This window comes from Apteryx mantelli, chromosome 1 (assembly GCF_036417845.1).
Source record: "Apteryx mantelli isolate bAptMan1 chromosome 1, bAptMan1.hap1, whole genome shotgun sequence".
NCBI lineage: Eukaryota > Metazoa > Chordata > Aves > Apterygiformes > Apterygidae > Apteryx > Apteryx mantelli.
Genome location: NC_089978.1, coordinates 150,247,780 through 150,266,361, shown reverse-complemented (window position 1 = coordinate 150,266,361; position 18,582 = coordinate 150,247,780). Strand labels below are relative to the sequence as shown.

At 40.6% G+C, this 18,582-nt stretch overlaps 1 protein-coding gene and 1 long non-coding RNA gene across 2 annotated transcripts; both read right to left on the bottom strand.

Moving 5' to 3' along the window:
* Positions 1-4,885: 4,885 nt before the first annotated feature.
* On the bottom strand, positions 4,886-6,105 carry LOC106488502 (uncharacterized). Its single transcript, XR_001293202.2, has 2 exons — positions 5,990-6,105; positions 4,886-5,523 (listed from the first exon to the last, which is right to left on the bottom strand). It is a non-coding gene; the product is annotated as an uncharacterized lncRNA (long non-coding RNA).
* A 451-nt stretch (positions 6,106-6,556) lies between these two features.
* On the bottom strand, positions 6,557-14,277 carry RERGL (RERG like). The gene is made up of 5 exons (XM_067306485.1): positions 14,178-14,277; positions 14,010-14,066; positions 11,675-11,748; positions 8,668-8,810; positions 6,557-8,163 (listed from the first exon to the last, which is right to left on the bottom strand). Exons 1-5 carry the CDS (start codon positions 14,227-14,229, stop codon positions 7,881-7,883), a joined length of 609 nt encoding a protein of 202 aa, XP_067162586.1. The 5' UTR covers positions 14,230-14,277; the 3' UTR covers positions 6,557-7,880.
* Between the last annotated feature and the right edge of the window lie 4,305 nt (positions 14,278-18,582).

Below are 18,582 nucleotides of genomic sequence, written 5' to 3'. Positions count from 1 at the left end.
GTATCAGTGCATTTTGTTAGAAATAGATCAGGTCATGATAATACACTGTGCTGTACCTGTTCTGTGTATTAGTAATCCAAGTATGTATATACCCTCTGCTACTAAATTGATAATAAGATCCAGAGGTTGAAGCTGGACTGGGAAGGAGATGAGAAAGGAGAAACTAGCTTGCTAAGCTGAACACAGCTGTTGCGGCTCCTAGGAGAGTTACAGCACCAGTATGGAGAAAAGCTTGTTGGAAGCAGTGTTTAATGGCTAGACTAGAAAAGACTGCTTTAACAACTAGCTCTGTGAAACCAGACTGGATCATTCAGGATGCACAGCCCTGGGTATCTGGCTTTTTTAATATAGGCTGAAAGGATGACTAAGTGTGCCCCTGGACACCTAGAGAAACTTAGCACATACACACACAGATAGAATTTGTTTGTAAATCTGTAATAATGATTGAAAATGCAAGCAAATATAAGGAGATGTCAAGCAGTGTAAAAGATGAATATAGATTAGTCTTGTAAACATTTTCCAGTTTTGTCTGAAATAAGTTATGTATGTGACTTAGCTCAGTACTTGCAGTATTCCCTGAGGTCTGTGTAGGATACATCCCAGACTACCTTAGTCATTTACTGAATCATCTAATGCAATTGAATTCTGAGTGACAGCCAAAATTATATGTAGTTAGTAAAAAACGTTGTTCTATTTAATCATATAATTGTACATCCATTTAGCTCACCCCAGCAATCATAAGAACCCTTATGTACAAGTAACTTTATCTGTGTGACTTGCCTTTGACAAGTAGGAAAACTCACTCTGAGGGCATTCTCATGCAGAGAATTTGGAGCATGAGGCCTAGCTATATGCCAGCAAGACACATTTCTAATAATCCATTATTGTGGATGAGAACTTTGTTTAAATTAGGATTTTTGTATGCAGTTGTCTTGTTGCAAAGCAGAAGATGGCTACCCTGGTGATCTCTCATGTGGAAGAAACTATGAAGCAGTTTCTATCCTGTTTTACCAATTTAACTGCAAAAGAAAATAGAACTGTATTTAACTGTATAAGAAAATTTCAGCCTAGATTCCAGTCTAGATTCCCCTTCAGCCATTTCTGAGGAAGCAAGGGCTATTTGAATGCCCTGTCAGTTCATTCTCCTGCTAGAAACTTCTGAACCTGTTAGTACTGGTCAAATTTGAAAGAGGAACTAGAATTTCAGAATGCATTGTGTTCTTCTAAGTTTCGTGCAAATAAGTGAAAACAGCACCAGATTAGCACTCTCAGGGAGGGAAAGGCATTTACAATGCAGCTGTTGCATACACTATGTAGCAGCAGCCAGCTGGTGCATCAGCACATGCACACCTCTGGGCTTCTCATGGCATTGTATGGTCACTGTAGTGCTGTAACAGCTGGAGATGTGATGAGAAACTGGTGTGACTGTGACCTCATATCCATGGTCTAAAGGAAATAGCTCATTGAACAACTTCCATTGTTGTTTAGTTAAACTACCTGTTCAGTGATATATTAGAGCCATTTGGTACAAAATCCTACATTTGCAAAGAGCAGGACACCCAATTGCAGAGCAAGGCATAAGCAACACAGATTTAATGCAGTTCATTTACAAGTAGTGATCTTGGTTCATTCTATCTGGCTGGTAATTGCTATCAGAGTAAGACAGGCAGCGAGCCAGTGTCTTTCCTCATGCACACATTGCTGATACATATTTTCCAGGACAGAAAGCCATCTATTAGTTCAATCACTAGCTTGGGACTCAGAAGACCTGATTTAACTTTCTGCTCCACCTTAGACCTTTTGAGTTACCATAGGCAAGACATTTAAAATATGTCTAAGCTGCAGACTGCAGTGAAGCATCAAGATCTGCTAGTTAGTTTTTAATGAGCTAGCTAGGAAGCAGTCTGTGGCAGTACTTGGTTAACTTGCCTTGGCTACTTTTCAGTCCATCCATTAATTTAACATGTGATGGTTGGATTTCAGGGTGTTTCATGAAGTTCAGTAAGGATCAAATATAATCCAGCTTCCTGATCAATCATATGAAATAAATTTAGCATTAAGTGACCCCAGTGGTCAGCCCAAGTTAGATGTTAATTGTCTAACCATAGGGGTTCAATTGACTTTATAAAGTAGGACAGAAGGGCCCTGTAGGGCCAAAGAAGGGCAACATAGCTAGCAAAGAGCCCCAAGAGGCCATATTTGGAACATGAGTCATTTAACCTAACTTTAGAGATCTCCAATCCTAATTATCTTTATAGCTGGAGAACAACTTAATACCTTTTTGGTACATGCTCCATCTAGCTTATTCCAGAGATCTCCTTGATGTCATAAATTGTTTGCTAGAAAGGCATCTAGTTGAGATGAGAATCTAGAAGTAGACTGCAATATTTGTCCAGGTGAATCCCATCCTCAGAGTCTTTCCAGTAAGTGACCTCACTCATTTAAAGATTGCCCCAGTATATCTGCACAACATATTACAGACAAGAAGTGAAACACTCTTCCCTAACTGTGCCTTAACTCTCTGCCGTGTCTCCAAGAAGGTGTTCTAGGGCTAGATGTCTTAAGGAAGTGGTAGAAAGACCAGGTGGAGGCAAGACCTCTTATCCACATGAACAGGTATAGTTAGGAAAATGATAGAAGCTTGTAGGCCCTTCTTGAGGATATTAATATGCATGGACAGTATGTTAACAGGAAACCTTTCAGCATCTTAGACAAGATAACTGAACTTTATTTCAGCAAAACAGTTGAGCTCAAAAGTGCCAGTCCTGAGAAAAGATAAACCTTATAAACATTTATACTTTTATTAGTAACAATACTGTCAGTTGAAGCCTATGAAACTTCATATTTTTAAGCTCAGCATAATGGATAGCAGAACTGTTGTATTGGAAAGAAGGGGAGTTTTCACCTGTACTTTGTGATCAGTTGTCTTGGGTTTATATCATTGATGTTTCAACCTGAGACGAAACTAAAATGTTTCATTGCTCACTGAAGAGGATGAAGTGTGAGCAAAGAACCACGAGAGGGAGCTATTGGAAACTGTAAAGCTGACATTTTTCTCCTCATTAAGCGGCATGTTATGTTTAAAAGGCTCTCTGCTAAAGGTTGTAAAACATTCAGAGGATTACAGCATCTTTAAAATAAAGTTTTTCTGGGAGGGAATCCACCTAAAGGCTTATCAAACACTTAAAAAAAATTGTGTTGAAGTCAATTTAAAAAGTTGTGCCTTTTAAAAATTAACTCTTAATTAGATTTAGATACCACAGTACCTACAGTTTAAAGGTCTAATGCTTAAATTTCTACTTTCTTTGTATTGTTTTCAAGCAATAAAATGTATAATAGAGTTGTGATGTCATTTTGCTGTTGAATAGGAACATAACAGTGTATGGGAGGACAGATCTGCTTAGGTCATTTGGTTCAAGCCCCATGGTAGCAGCTCCATTCTCTACTTGTCTCAGTTACAGTACATATTTCTCTGTACTGTCAGAGCCTTGCACTGGAACAACTCTGGATCTTTACAAAGTTCAGCAGAGATTAAAAGCATATCTGAACTCCTAGCCAGTCTTAAAAAATGAATTTAGCTGTAAATGGCTCAACATAGGGATAAACGTGGATATTAATTATATAACTAGAGGGACTCAATTTACTTTGTAAAGCAATTAAAAGTAGACAGAAACTTATAGTCTGATTCTGAGAAAGAATAATGTCTGTTTAAAAATAACTTCCTACCCGGAATAGCTTTCTTGTCTCGTATAATATCAGTTGTGGAAGAAAAAATACTTAGGCACTTACAGCACTGCTTCTTTATGGAAAAATCAAACCCAAGTTTTAAAACAACAGAAGCTGACACTTAGGCTCCCAGATCCACATTTAGGCATGTAAACAAAGGATTTGCTTTTTGAACAGGCTGAGTAGCATGTCAAAATTTAGCTTTCCCTTGTTTTCATTTTCCAAGGGCAGGTTAAGGCTGCAAAAGCGGCCTCTGCTTCTGTGGACTGGTTTAAAGGGGAAGGGAGCTGGATATTTTTAATATACAGATGGCTAATCTATTCTAGAGTACAGTTTAATATTGCCCTTGATTATTCTAGGCTGGTGGTCTGTCTTTTTTATTATTATTATTATTTCTTGTTTAAGAGCAGATAGGAAAGTATTCCTTTCAAGCACATTAATCAGAGGTGGAGTTTGTTCCTGTATCCATAAGCAAAGCAAATCTATAGGAAAACTTCATTAACAGAAAGCACCTCCTCCAACAGGCATGCTGATGGAAAATCATTCTGTTCTTGGATACTTACTGCATTTTACTCTTGTCTTCAGTAGAATTCATAACACCCTCTTCTTCACAGTTTACCCTCTGAAAATACCACTGAGCAATGTGGATCCATCATACTTGTACAGGTTGATAGCCGCCACATCTCTCTCTCTCTACCTACCTACCTACCTACCTTCTGACTGGACAGAACATGTTCAAATATCCACTGCTGCACCATCCTCATAACAGTGTAGCCACACAGAGAGAAAGGAAAGAAATAAGGCTGTCCCCACATTGCTCATAGGGTTTTTGTGCTTCAGTGTTCACCCATATTATCACTTCAGAAATCGGTTTCCAGCAATGGGCTAGAAAACCTATGGTAGCACCTTTTAAGCACATCATCAAAACCTCTGATCCACCTCTTTATTGCTGTCTTGATTAGATATATTAGAAAGAAACAGTATGTTTGGTTGGTCTGCTTAATACTACACATGCCTATTCTTTATTCTGGGATTTTAAGCTTATTTCTGTAAGATTTTTCCCTCTGACCTGTTGTGAATGTGGCTGTAGTGGGATTTACAAACAAAAGGAGTTTAATGCAGACAGACATGACAGAAGGAAAAAAAGCTGAGGTTGTGCTTGTCTTGATTGTTTATTTCGAAATGGTTGTGAGAAAGAGCTTCAAAATACACCTGAAAGCTGAGAGGCAGCATTTGGGAGCCAGGGGCTCTTACCTTTTTACTTCTGTAGAATCTCTGCTTTTATGTCACTGTTTCTAAAATAAAAAAAGTTAAAGGCAGTGAGAAAGAACGTCAAATTCTGAGTGCCTTTCTCGGGCAAAATGTTACTGAAACTGTAGAAAGTTCATCTGAACAAGGACTTCCTGACATGACACCAAGAAACTTTAACGCTTGTATGGTAATTTCAAGCTCTTTTGGTGAGAAAGGGTGGGCTTGCATGCTGAAGCAACCCACCTTGGCAATCCAGATTGTGCCATTTCCACTCTCTTCAATGAGTTCAATATCCTGTAGGTGATGTCGCTATCAAGGCTGAACATCCAGCATGGGGATATAAGATGTACTTCTTCATGCAAGCAGGTTTCTTGCTTGCATCCAGTTAAATGATTCAGTAAGCTTTGTGAGATTATGATGTGTGTTATCAAGTGACATCTTCAAATGTGTCTGAGCCAGTAACACATCAGCTTCACTTTTAAAACTCTATGAACATTTGGCAATATAGAAATCAGTCTTCCAAGTATCCCATTTTCCTTTAAAAGCCTTCATTTTTAAAGAAATAAGGAATAATACTAATAAAATATACAGGAAGAACATAAACATTCTTTAACCACTTTCAAACTGAATTCCTTCCCAATTCTGCACTCTTCTTCATCTACACTTAGCAGCAGTAAGAAACATGTGAAATACTGATCTTAAGCAAGTCAGATTATACTGGGGGCTTTAGCATGCCCAAGCCTTAGTGCATCCTGCAACCATGTTTCAGCTGGTTTTCAGGAGAATGAAAGCTAGCACGTAGGCCAGAAGACAGCCACTGTGTCTTCCAGTACTTACTCCATATGGACAACGGGGAAGCAAAACTGTGGGGCATACTGCAGATTATACCGATCTGGAAGCCAACCTTCCTATTAATACCAGCAAATCAAAACTAATGAGCTTCTCTGTAGCTTCAATTTGTAAAGGATAAAGAATACAAAAAAGTTCTCTACTATTCACTGTATAAAGATACATGAAGGCTTCTTCAGTGTGTAAGGGAAAACAGCTAGAGCCTCTCTTATGGAAGTGTCTGATTTCCAGATTTACTTTTTCTGATTTGAACTCCAGGTCTGCATAGTTCTTTGTTTTCACAGAAGTAAAAAAAAAAAAAAAAAAAAAAAAAGTCTTTACAGCTTTATACCACAGTAAAGAAAAGCAGTGTTAATATATCCATCTTACATCCAGTTTATTTAATATCAGAGCAGTAAATATAGATAAGAGTTTTCAAATCTGACAATGCTAGAGTTGGCAAGATATAGGTACCCTGACAGATCAACGGCCTGTTAGTAGTTCTAGAACTGCATGTGTGCTGAAAAGCTGAAGGGAGTACATGGGTAGTCTTCAAGTTCAATTTTGTAGATACTGATAATACAGTCTTAAATACATTACTCTTGATATGGCAGGGCAGCATCTGCATAGAAATAAAGTAGAGCTGTGCTTGTCAACACTGAGAACTATATTCCAGTATTTCTAATCTTTAAAACAAACAGGAAATAAAAAATATCTTTTCCTTAAAGAAAGAAGTGGTCTTTGGTCAACATTTAGTAAAATATGTTTCATTTTATTTTATGTTACAACAGTAATGTTAAAATTATATAGCTTTTTATGTCATCTTACTGGGGCGCACATTTTAAAATTGGTATTCTGCTCTGATAAAGTGATCTTAGTTTCAAGGCAGGTATAACTTCCTAGCAGAGGTAGGCTTCAACTCAAAAGCAAGGACTGAATGCCAGCTGTCCCCTGGAATGGGTGAGAGGCAGTCATTCACCTTCAGATCACTTCTCTTCCCTTTCATAATTTCTGTTTGAGCACAGCACTTTCAAACACGCCAGGCTAAGCCCTTATTTAGTTAAGTCTACAGTAAGAGCTCTGAATGGGCAGCAGGCTGACCTTTAATTCCAGGCCATAACTTGTGCTTTGTACCAGTACATGTACATGGGCTTTACAAGCCCTTTTCTACTTGCAACTAAAAGTGAACAGGCATATATCCATGTTACAGGTAAGTAAACTTCATTACAGCAGATGAAAACTGCTCTGTGAATGGAGTCAGCCCAAGAAGTTATACTGACCTCATACTGGCCCTAGCTATAAAATGATTTCACTAAACAGTGCTCTTGCCAAAAACAGTTCAATGCTCACTAACATTTCAGTTCCTACCCTCCTCAACCCTCTCTACATACTTTCATCACTCAAAAATAATACTAGAACAGGAGACAATACTACCTTGTTTATCTGCTTCTGGTACCTCTGCAAGGGAAGCAGCTTTGCAGTTAAATACCTTTTGTATACTTTGTGTCTAAGCATTTAATTTATTTCAGCAGGTGTCAGCACCCTTAGGCATGTGATGATCTGAGTCTTTCTTCCTTGAGTTAAATACAAAAATGGTATTGCATACAGTAGCAGTATTTTATTTTCCTTTAGTGCAAGTGTTCTTGCAATAAAGCACAAGTACATCTCAGAGTTCAGAAGCAGGACTGTTGGTCAGCAAGGCTGAGTACAAGGCTGAGTTTATTGGAAATAATTGTTACAGTCACACCTGGAAGCTCTATCCAAGATAGCTTTCGTGCTGAATAAATGCAAGGTAAAACTCTTGTTCTCCAAACAGCTTATGAGACAAAGGGTGAGAGGGGCAGCTCAGAGATTAAATGACGTAGCCCTAACACAGTAAGTCTGCAGTAGAACTGGAAACAGAAGCTGGAGTCTTCTAGGTCTACACTCTGTCCACTTGACCACAGTGTCTCCCATCTTTGGTTTGTCCTATCTTATCCCTCCAAACAGAGACCTTTAGAAGAAACTGACTGAATCCCAAGTGCTACCTGTGCTCTGTTATTTCAGCTTCTTCTTACTTCAAGACTAACTATCTTTTACACAGATTTCCTTCTTTTTCCAAACATATTGTTGATTAACTTGGCCATTGACTTTGATCCACTTGGTCGTCTCTTTTCCTTCACTTTGAAACTTGAGGTGACGTTTCTCAGGACTTTCATGAACATTGCCACAACTTCCTGATAATGTTCTGCTGCAGACAGTTCACAGAATTGGCACTTGTTATCCATTGCCAGCTTTTGTCCTTCATCCCAGCCGACTTCCCTCATGTGGCATAAATCTTGTTTGTTACCAACCAGAAACACTGCTGACTCTACCATTCTGAAATTAAAAAGGTTCTGATTAGAGAAAAGATATATTAATCATACATAATACATTCTCCAGTGCTCTCTCTCAAATGCCATTTCAATACCATATATGTATTAGTGTTACTGTGTCTGCAAGCTGTACTATATACTGTGTCTGCAAGCTGTACTTCAGGATAACAGGCGTGGTAACTGAGTGGGGAAGTAAGCAAGCAGCACAGCGACCATGCCAGCTTTTTACCCTTGTGAATCACAGCAGATGGACTTGTGGCAGTTATTGAAATGGTAGTGCTGTAAGAAATAAGAGTGAAAATCCTCAGGTACTCTGCTTTGGACACAGTGAAATAGTTTGTAATTTGCAACAGAGTTTGCCTTCAAGTATTTTATTGTTGGTATTGTGTTAGGCTGCTAGGACCCAACTGGATTTTAATTGCTACTAGGATGCCTGCAGCTCACAGAAATGTTGGCGGCTTTTTTCATATGTTGATTGAGGGAAACGAAACTAACTAACGTCACTTACTTTTTACAGGCTCCTAGCTGAGACTCGCGGATGCGGTACAGCAGCGCTTTGGCAAAGGCAAACGACGCTCTGTCACTGATGTCGTAAACAATGATAAAGCCATCAGCCCAGTGGAGCTCGTCTGTGAGGGAGAGCTTCCCCCGCTGCGCTTGAAAGAAGAGCAGATTCACCATGCAAAAGGGCAGCTACTGTTGTCACTTCAGAGCATTCGCTTTGTTGCTGCGGCTGTGAGAATGCTGCATCTTTCATCGCAAAAGATACTAACAGGTCTGGGTGCTAGCACTGAATTCAGGTGAGTCCTGCTCCCAAGGCCTGATGAATAACTGTTGCTACAGATGGCACTTCGGATCATTGACAAACTCATTATAAAACACCTCTACTTTGTTTAGTGGTAAAATTGTATCAACTCTACAGCCATTGCTTTCAGCAGAGTTATGCTGAATATTCTGCAGTGTTACAGGAGAAGGAAATGTTGGCCATCAGTATTTGTTGGATTTATAGCTATGGCTTGGTTTTGCATACCCCTAGTATTCTGATCATAGTAAGCTTAACGAATTTGTTAAAAGTTCTTTGTTCCCTCTCATTTCTTCTGAGCTTTCTTTGTGTTTTTCCAAGTCTGCAAATAATTTTCTCATGGGATAAGTTTCCACAGGGATGGAAGATCTCCTTTCAAGCTGCAGTTGACTTTAACACAACAGGTAACAAAAGTTACTCAAGTGATAATGAGGGTTATAGCAGTCTTTGGGATCCTCCACCCTAAGAAAGTATTATAGTTTCTAGAAAGCAACTGCTACAAACTGCCCTCTTAAGCTAAGGAAATGGCATTTCAACGCTATTTCAAATTACTTTGTCCCCGTACTTTAGCACCAGCTAGCAAGACCATATGACCTAAGATAGGTGTAAAATACTAGCAGTTGCCCAACAAACTAGAATTTTTTAGCTCCTTGTCTTTTGCATTGGCATGAGGGTAAAAATTTTCCTGATTTTAGATTTGCTTAAACAGCTTGCTTTGCTGGACAGCAATCTGGGAACTGTGTAAGTTGTTCCCTCATGAGTTTATCTTAATCTTTTGCTCTTTGCAATGTATAACCTCCCCCATCCTGTTCCACCCCTCCCCCAGGTTGCCTAAATTAGCTCTGCATCAGGACAGCACCATGAACACAGCTGTACTACAAAGGATGTAACTTAACATGAGAAGTGGGAAGCAAATACTAGCAAGGCAAGGAGGTGCATGAGAAAAAATGATGAAACACAAGTTTCCAGAACTGTCTGAAGACTTCAGTGACTTTTAATAAAGTTTTTGAATTTTGTGGTGACTGTGCAACAGGTTTAGAGACAGGAAGGAAGAGATGTGTGGCAGCTGCTTCCCAGACAGATGAGGGGAGATGGATCTTTGCAGAGATCCCTGAAGCTTCCCACTGGTAGCAGCAAGATTTCAGGAAGTAGAGACAAAAATGGAGAATTTTCCTTCCCCAGCTTGGCATCCTCTTGGGACTTGCTCTTCTTCCCTAACTCTCATGGGATACAGTACCTCCATATCCCATCCATCTCCTTCCAGTATCACCAGTCCCATCTCACAAAAGTCAATACCACCACCTCCCATCCTACTCACTACCTATTCCTCTGCAGGAGCTAAGGAAAAGTCAGGAACAGAGTAGCAGAAGGTAGCAAACAGCCAAAGTTAGCCCTTACTCCTAAGGAAGAACTGGTACAAGAAGGGAGTCAGAAAGAGGAGCTGCCCTCCATCACACCTGATCTCCTGTCTGAAAAGGAAAGAGGGTTCCCAGGATGTAGCTACCAATTTTTCTGACCATCATGTAGTCTGCTTTGCCTTAGCTAGCTGCCACTACCAGTGTTTAAAACATTTTATTAAGAGGCCATTCACATGCCCCAGGACTTAATATGCCAAAGTGGAAGCTATAGGTAAGCTTAGGAAAGAGGTCTGAGACAGGTGGGAGCAAGTCCATAGATTAGTAGTTTCTGACAGATGGTGTGGCAAAGGAGGACTCCATGGAATATTGTAACATGGCATAATGGCTGTTTCAGAGTCTGTATTGCCCTGTGACAAATAATGCTGGGAATCACAAGCCAGGATGCTTATCTAGATCGCCAACCCAGGAAAATGGAGCACACAAGTTGGATGCTGCAAGGAACTGCAAAGCCATTTCCCTTTCCTTCCCAAATGAAGGGTGCTGTTGCTTGCGCCAAAGGACAGGGCTGGTTTTTTTTGTTGTTGTTGTTTTTTGTGCTCACTAAGTTGAGCTTTCAGTCCTTGAATTCAAGTCTGAGTAAGACTTAGATTTGTTCAGCTTTAGCACTCATTGTCCTGGTTGGCAAGAGGCAAGATTAGCTCACAAGGATCCCTTCTGGACAGGTGATGCAATTAACTAGCCAGACCTATCTAGATCTGCATGTTATTACAGAGTACCAAAATCTTTCTACTCCTGTGATGGCAAGAAAGAAATGAAAACTTTATTTCAAGGTGTTTTACTGTGGTCAACATTCAGCTCAACATGCAGAAGTCTGCATTATGGGTTGCCTTTGATCTGTTCTGTGAATGGAAGTCTTGCTTCCAGGCCTATCTACTTTGACCATTTCTACAAGTATTTAACATACCACTTGCTTTATAAACTGAATTTCAATCATTTAGGAGATTTGATAAAACTGAACTGCATAATTTTATATAGAAATATATAACTATATCTAAAGCTATATCTGTATAAAACTTATCTGTATATTTAATGGTGTAACATGGGAGCAGAAGTTATTCTTGTTAGTAGTATTCCAAAAATGCAAAAGCATTTACACAAAAGTTGTTGTACTTCCATGAAGTGGAAAAATATTTAGTGTTCTAAGCCACAGCAACTAGGAAATTTCAGTCATTCCAGATAAAAATAGCAAATACAAATTCCAAGTACAGACAGCAAGCTTGGATTTCCCCCCACCCTTTCTACTATTGCATAGGTAGAATGAGGAACAGCTTTTATTTGGTCCCTAAAATTCTTACCTGTGAACAAGGGTCATAAATTTCCAAGTGAATCTGCCTCCCATCCAGGCACAAGTGTTTAGTGTAGATGCATTCTAGAAGATACATCACATTGAAAGAAAACCAGCATTAGAGAGACTGGGGGTGGTGGTGAAGAGAGAACACTGAAAGTGAGATTTGCTATGTAATACTGAGGAACTATTTAGTTCCTCCAGTTTGGCATGATTCCTTTATTTATTTTTTTTTTTAAGCTGGAAACAAACCCATTCATTTTGTAGCACCTGAGCTGCCCAATCCCTTCATCATATGGCTGGCCAAGTACTATTTCACTGTTGTGTTCCCATGGAAGTGCTGGTGTGAAAAATGCTGTTAGACCCTAATTTTCATCTTCCAAAAATGTAGGCAAAGGGGATGCAAAATGGTCATAATCAGCTAACTGCAGGTGACACGACTGACCTTGCTACCAAGGTTCATGATTATGGAAGTAATGAGCTAGCCTATGTGTAAGTGCTGACTCTGCACAAAAGTCACTGTTTGGTAGTAAATATTGGTATACTTGTACTAATGTTTATTTACCATGAGATTTAGTGCTTTAATCAGAATTCTCATCCTAAGCAGCATTAAGGCCAGTAATATTTACAGAATCATGCCCTTAGACTAGATCCTAAGATATTTCTGTAATGTGAACTCTCAGATTTAAGACTCTCCTCCAGCACTAGCAACCCTGGGAGCTCTGCTGCAGGCCGACCACCGCTATTTTAGAACAAACTGCTGTTTGAGGAAGTGTAATCAGCTTGCATTCATGGTGCTAGCAGCCAACAGGCTGTCTACAGTACAATTCCTCGGTTACTGAACTCCCAAGGACAGAAGTTAGTATTGGCACTACTGAACATACACTTCCAGAGATGGTAACCCTTATCTATGCCCCAAATAAACATGAAAAGTTTGAAGTGTAAGTGTCTTCTGTTCAGCACCATGCTCGTCTGAAGCATACTTCATGCATGTCTTAGGCAATTGTCAGTCCCAAATATCCCAGGGTGTCAAATCTGCAGCCACCGGTGGTTTTCATTATTAAACAAATTATTTTTAGTTAATACTTTTGACTGCATTAACAGTGTTCTGGGATGTTCTGTAGTTTATGACCCATATTTCCTTTCTCAAAATTCCCTTTCTCTAAACTTATCTTCCAACAAACATCTATTTACAAAGGAAAATGGTTTTGGTTTTTTTTGGATTATACTTGTCTCCTTGAAATATTGGAGTCTCAGGACAAGGAAGCCTGTTTTTAATTGTAGGTGGTTTAGGATGCATTCAGAGCATGGAGAACAGTATGCAACTTCCATTTATAAGATTAGATTTAGATTATAAACCATCTGGGACACAAACTGTCCAGTCTGTTTTTGCACAGTAACAACATTGGTAAACAACTTATGCAACTCTGCTTTTAAAGTAAGTTCAGTTGGATGTATAACTGAAATTTAACTTAGTGCTGCTATTTGTGAAACATGGAAAGCTACTGATTTTTGTAAAAAAAATGCTTTTGATAAAAAATCTCTCACTTTAGTAGAGAAGAGGTAGGTAGCAATCTTCTCTGTTTATTAAGTTTTGGGACTTCTCATGACACATCAACTAGAATGGCACACCTCCAAAATTGTCTGCATACCAGTTAGATAGTACCTATATTGCTTCTGTGCAAGGTGTGAAGGCTCAAATCCTGTTTTGCCATTTTCCAGGATCTTCAAAGTGTCTTAAGGATCAGTGTATTTATTCTGATATGAATGAGAAATTCTGTCCCCAGCATGGCAAGACTTTCCACAGAGCTTTCAAATCAGCACATTCCCGCAAGAGCAGGGGCTTTGAGTAACCAGGAGTGCCTGATAAACAGTTTCACTTCTCCTGCAGGACTGGTAAGGAGATATTCAATAGAACAAGTCTTCTTTTAATCTATTTCTTTACTCTCATCTTTATCTTCTCTCCAAGTGAACTTACCATAAGCTACCCAAGCCTCGTGCACACGACTCAGTTATCTCCAAGTCTCTTCACAGTCCCCCTGATGAGCACTTCACCTACCTAGTGCACTACCCAAGTTTCGAATGATCACACCACCGATATTTAGCTTACCTTTTCTAGGCTTCACAGCTCGTATTTCCTCAGGAACTCTCAGTGATAAATAAACCAAAACTTAATCTCGGTAAAGCTTCTGTGAAAGTGGGTTTTTTCCCTCGGAAAGAAGCACACTTTTCAACTTGGACCGAAAGCAGCCCACCCTCCGTTACCCGCACGGCAGAGCCCCGCGGGAGGGGGGGAGCCTGCCCGCCCCGGCGCCCCCCGCCCAGCCCCGCGGCGCCCCGCTCACCGGCGTTGGACGCGTACTCCCCGATGAAGCGCCTGGTCAGGAACCGCACCGTGAGCGCTGCGGGGGAAGCGAACGCCGCCGTTAGCGCCGGCACCAGCCGCCCGCGGCGGCGCCGCTCCGCCGCCCCACCGAGCGCGAGGGGAAGTTTGGCCGCGGCGCGGCCCTTACCCGACTTGCCGGCTCCGCCGCCGCCCAGCACGGCCAGCTTCACCTCGGCCATGGCGCTCCCGGCGACCGCGCCGCCCTTCGCTTTATAGCCCCCGCGCCGGGAGGGGCGCCGGCGCCGGCAGCGAGGCGAGGCGACGCCCCGCAGCCCGCCCACCCGCCGCCCCGCCTGCCCCGCCGCCGAGGAGGAGGAGGACGGGGACGGGGACGGGGACGGGTCGGCGGCTGTTTCCTTCTTTGGGAGGAGGCCGCGTCCCCGCGCCGCCTCCGCCGGCCCCTCGCAAACTTTCTGCGGGCAGCCCGCTCCCGGCCTGGTTTTGTCTGAAGCTGCTCGCCCCGAAGTGGAACTTACTGGCAAATGCTTGGTCTCCTCCTCTTCCCCCCCTCCCCCACCCCATTAAATAGTTAGAAACTGTTAAGTTTCTATGCATTAAATAGTTGGAAGCTTGGAAAGGCAAGTGCAAAAAAAAGCCCCAAGAAAATCCACCCCCCAAGACGTTCTCGAGCTCCAAGTCTGGGTTTGGTTTGTTTATTTTTGCTTTGTATTCAGTTGTAAGTCGTTGTCCTGTGTACTGGGAATGGAAATGTTTGTTGGGAAAGTAAAATGATTCTTTTCTCCTGTTTTGAGTGGTTCTGAGGTAACTTGCTGAAAAATATACTTTGCGCATCTCTAATGTTCTCCATCCAGAGGTTTCAAAGCTCTTTTCACTCAAAACCTCTGATCCTGCAAGTGCTTAGGTGGGCATGCTTTTTATGAGTGTGAATATTCTAGTCGATTTAAATAAGGTTGCTGAAATGCTTGAAGTTACTGTGTGCTAGATGGTAACTTAGCTAAGACTTACAACACTCCTCTGAAGCAGGAAAATGGGACACGTGGAAGCTGAGGCCCAAAGAGCTAAATCCACAGCAAAGACACCTTGCTTTTGCTATATGTCTGATTTCATTGTAAAGACTCCTCAAATGCTCTCTAATGGCTCTTTGGCCCTGGAAGTGCATAAAATACTTGGGTATATAGGTTTAGTCAGTCCAGTGGTGAAGAGGAGACTTCTTTAACACCCAGGTTACACTTAAATACTTACTTTGTTCCTATTTATTTTATTGCTGTTTTTTTTTTAGTCTGTTAATATAAATTGAATATACTTATTTATTCTAGTATTTTTATTCTTGTTTTCTTTTCTTGAAGCTCTTATGTGTTGTATAAAATAAATTGCTTCAATATGTGGAACTACTTCCAGGTGAATGTTACGGAAGCAGCAGATTTACATGAGTTCAAAAAATGAGGTAGAGAAGGAATGTGAACATACATTTATTGCAGCTGCTTGGAGGAAAATATACTTAAGAATAAACATACAGATGCAGCTTGGCTGCAAAGTCCCTAACTCACAAATTGTTAATGGCTGGAAGTGTATTCTGGGGATGCCTCTACCTTGCTTTATGTTCTTTTGTAGTTTTCGGCTGTTGCTCACTGTACAAGAAGCAAAATACTGATTAAAAAGACCTTTAGTCTGATCCACTATGGCTATTCCAGCATTAATTTTTGAAATAGGTGGACGCCCAAATCACTAGATTAGAGTCAATAGCGGTATAACTAGAACAACTTAACATCTTACTACTTCATAAAGATTAAAACTACTGCAACAGGAAAGACTAAGACTGCTTATCCATGTGCACCTATTATCAAGGTTGCTACTCTCCCAGGTGACTTAAATAAATGGGTCTGATTTTCTTTTTAAGCAGAGATGGGATTTGAACCTGGCTTTCTCACAGCCTGGGAATATAGCTTCTACTGAAGTATGTGCAGACTATTATCACTGTGCTGCAAAAAGGCTGGTTGAGGCAGTTTTAACCCCCCATAAATGGTCCATAAGACAGGAGAAGAGAGTTTAAGTCCTAAGAAGGAGAGGGTGAAGATGCATTCTTCTGGTTGGCGTTTTCTCCACCCGGGTTTTGGTTACTCCTTGCTCATGCGTGGCAATATTGGCTTTATGATAGTCCTGTTGCTCATTCCCACCACTGTGGCATGGTGGGCCAGCGCAGCTCTTCATGCAGCTGCACTGTGCATCTGATGAGGGAACTGATCACACTGTTTTTCAGCCCCCAAAATTCTGTGATCTAGCCACGCTAGAGATCTCCCCAAAACTGAGGAAAGACTCAGGCAGTATTACAGCCAAGCAAGTGCAAGTGAAATCATCAGGTGAGAAACTTCACTGTACAGCAAGCTTAGACATCTATATTAGGGATGTGGCAGTTTGTTCAAAAACAAGTGCTCCGGTACTTAATGTTGTACTTGGCATGTAAATTGTCCAAGCTCATGTTATACCCTTGGCAAAGTGAACAACAGAATGCAGCTCTCCTGTTTCCATTACTGAGACTAACCACATTACCACTCTCTCACACATAGACAGCAAACATAACAATGGTAGAACACTGCCCTTATTAAAGAGTATCTAGTCTGGGACTTTTATTTCTTTTAACTTAAGAAGACTGAGGCATAGTGTTGTATATATTCCGCAGGCATATTCTTTAAAGCATTAGAATAATTAAGTTTTAATTGAAGACTAAACAACATGGACATTTCTCTTTTAAAAGAGAATGTCTTTCTCCATCACTCCCCAGGACTAAATAGAATTGAGAAAATTCATGATAGAAGGAATTCCTGAATGTTCACTCAGATTTAATTAATTCTGCCCTTGTTCATAAACTTTTCTGTTTACTTTTCTGTTATTATTTTTGCATTTGCATTTTACAAGTACATATACAGAGATATTTTTAAATTCCTCCATACATGGAGGGCAGATCTCAAATTTCTTTTACATGAACACCCACACAAAACATAATTGCAAAACTTACTCATCCATCAGAGAACAGACCGATCCCCATCTAAACTGCCATTTTTGACATTTCAAGTTAGAATTAAAACATTTGTTGATCTGCTTATTGAACCACTTTGAATAACAGTTCTCTTAAAGAAAAGTGTCAGCTGTTAGAAGAAATGTTGCAAAGTAAACACACATTCTTTATGAATTACTTGCCTAGCTTTGGTGCTTTATATGAAAACCTGTGGCTGAGATTGGACAGTGGAGTGGATGCAGTCGTAATGCCTCTTCAGAGAGCTTCAGATGCTTGCTTCCTGTACCTGTGCGTGCTCCCTTCTCACTTCTGTTGCCAGGGCTGTTTAGAGGGAACCAATCCTGTTTAAAAAAAAAAAAAAAAGCCACCTCCTTCCTTAGAGATTTTGTGGGGTTTGTGTGCAATTGTCCTTACCTGTGACTCATACATTGTCTGTTTCCAGTTTATGCCCGTATGAAATGAGTGATGGCCGCCCTCTGGTACTTCAGTAGTTTTTCTTTCATTACCCGTTGGTGTAAATGTTTGTACACCAGTAGAGGTGAATAGAGAACAGCCAGCTCCTCTCTGTGGTGAACAGAAACTTGTATGCTAGTTCCAGGTCTGGTGGTCAAAAACTGGTGAACTCTGTGTTGCTCACGTTAGGAGTGAGTGAACTTTGCTTACGTGTATAAAGCACTGCTATGAAAAATGGTAGGCTTCTGATAGTTATAATGGAAGTAGATTATTAACCAAAAAAATGACTTTCACAATGAACGTGGTGGAGGATTGATTTTGAACTGTATAAGCTACAAGTTTTCACAAGTCTGTAGATCACTGGTCAGATGAGGTCACTTTCCATTCCGTTCCCAGTTCTGTAGATGAGGACTTCTTTGGCTCGATGCCAGACATGTGGAAGTCAGGACTGCTTGTGGAGAAAATTAACATCAGAAAAACATTTATTTGACATTTTAGCTCTTTTCATGCAGGTTAGCTGTAAGGTGGAACTGGGAGTACATGATTACTCTGTGTACAGCCGTAATGCTTTGATCCAAAGCACAGTTAGAAAACACAGACTGAAGCAGGTGCCAACTGTTTGCTGTATATGGCACATGATTTCCAAATCTTATTGAGGTTCCTGTCCCTACAGAATTAGTTTATTTTAGGCTTACAAAGTAATGTGTTCCAGTGAAGATTTATCTATTAAACCAAACCCACTCCTCACCAAATCTTTAGGAAGAGCGCTATAAATTTTACAACAGCTACTCTTAACTGCTTCCACAGCACATGAACTGGCCAACTACAGATCTACACCCACCACTTTCTACTAACAAAGCTAAAGAAACAGGATTTTCAGCTAAATATGGAAAGGGTACACCATCTATGAACTCTTTACGTTTGTCAGTGGGATACTCAAAGGGATCTATTCATGACAGAAAGAAGGCATGATACTGCATGATCCCACTTACTTGGAGTATTTTGTGTTCTCTTTACATGGTGTAGGGGAAATTACAGCTATTTTTTCAAGGATGAAAATTGCCATTTTCCCCTTGAAAACGGTGAGCTGCTCTTGGAGGCAAAT

Excerpts from the sequence above, each read along its gene's own strand:
- RERGL (XM_067306485.1), bottom strand. The coding sequence starts at position 14,229 with ATGGCCGAGGTGAAGCTGGCCGTGCTGGGCGGCGGCGGAGCCGGCAAG. Across the intron at positions 11,749-14,009 it reads GGAGTACGCGTCCAACGCCG|AATGCATCTACACTAAACAC; the intron begins GTGAGCGGGGCG and ends TGTATCTTCTAG. Across the intron at positions 8,811-11,674 it reads TTTATGACCCTTGTTCACAG|CGGGGGAAGCTCTCCCTCAC; the intron begins GTAAGAATTTTA and ends TTTCAAGCGCAG.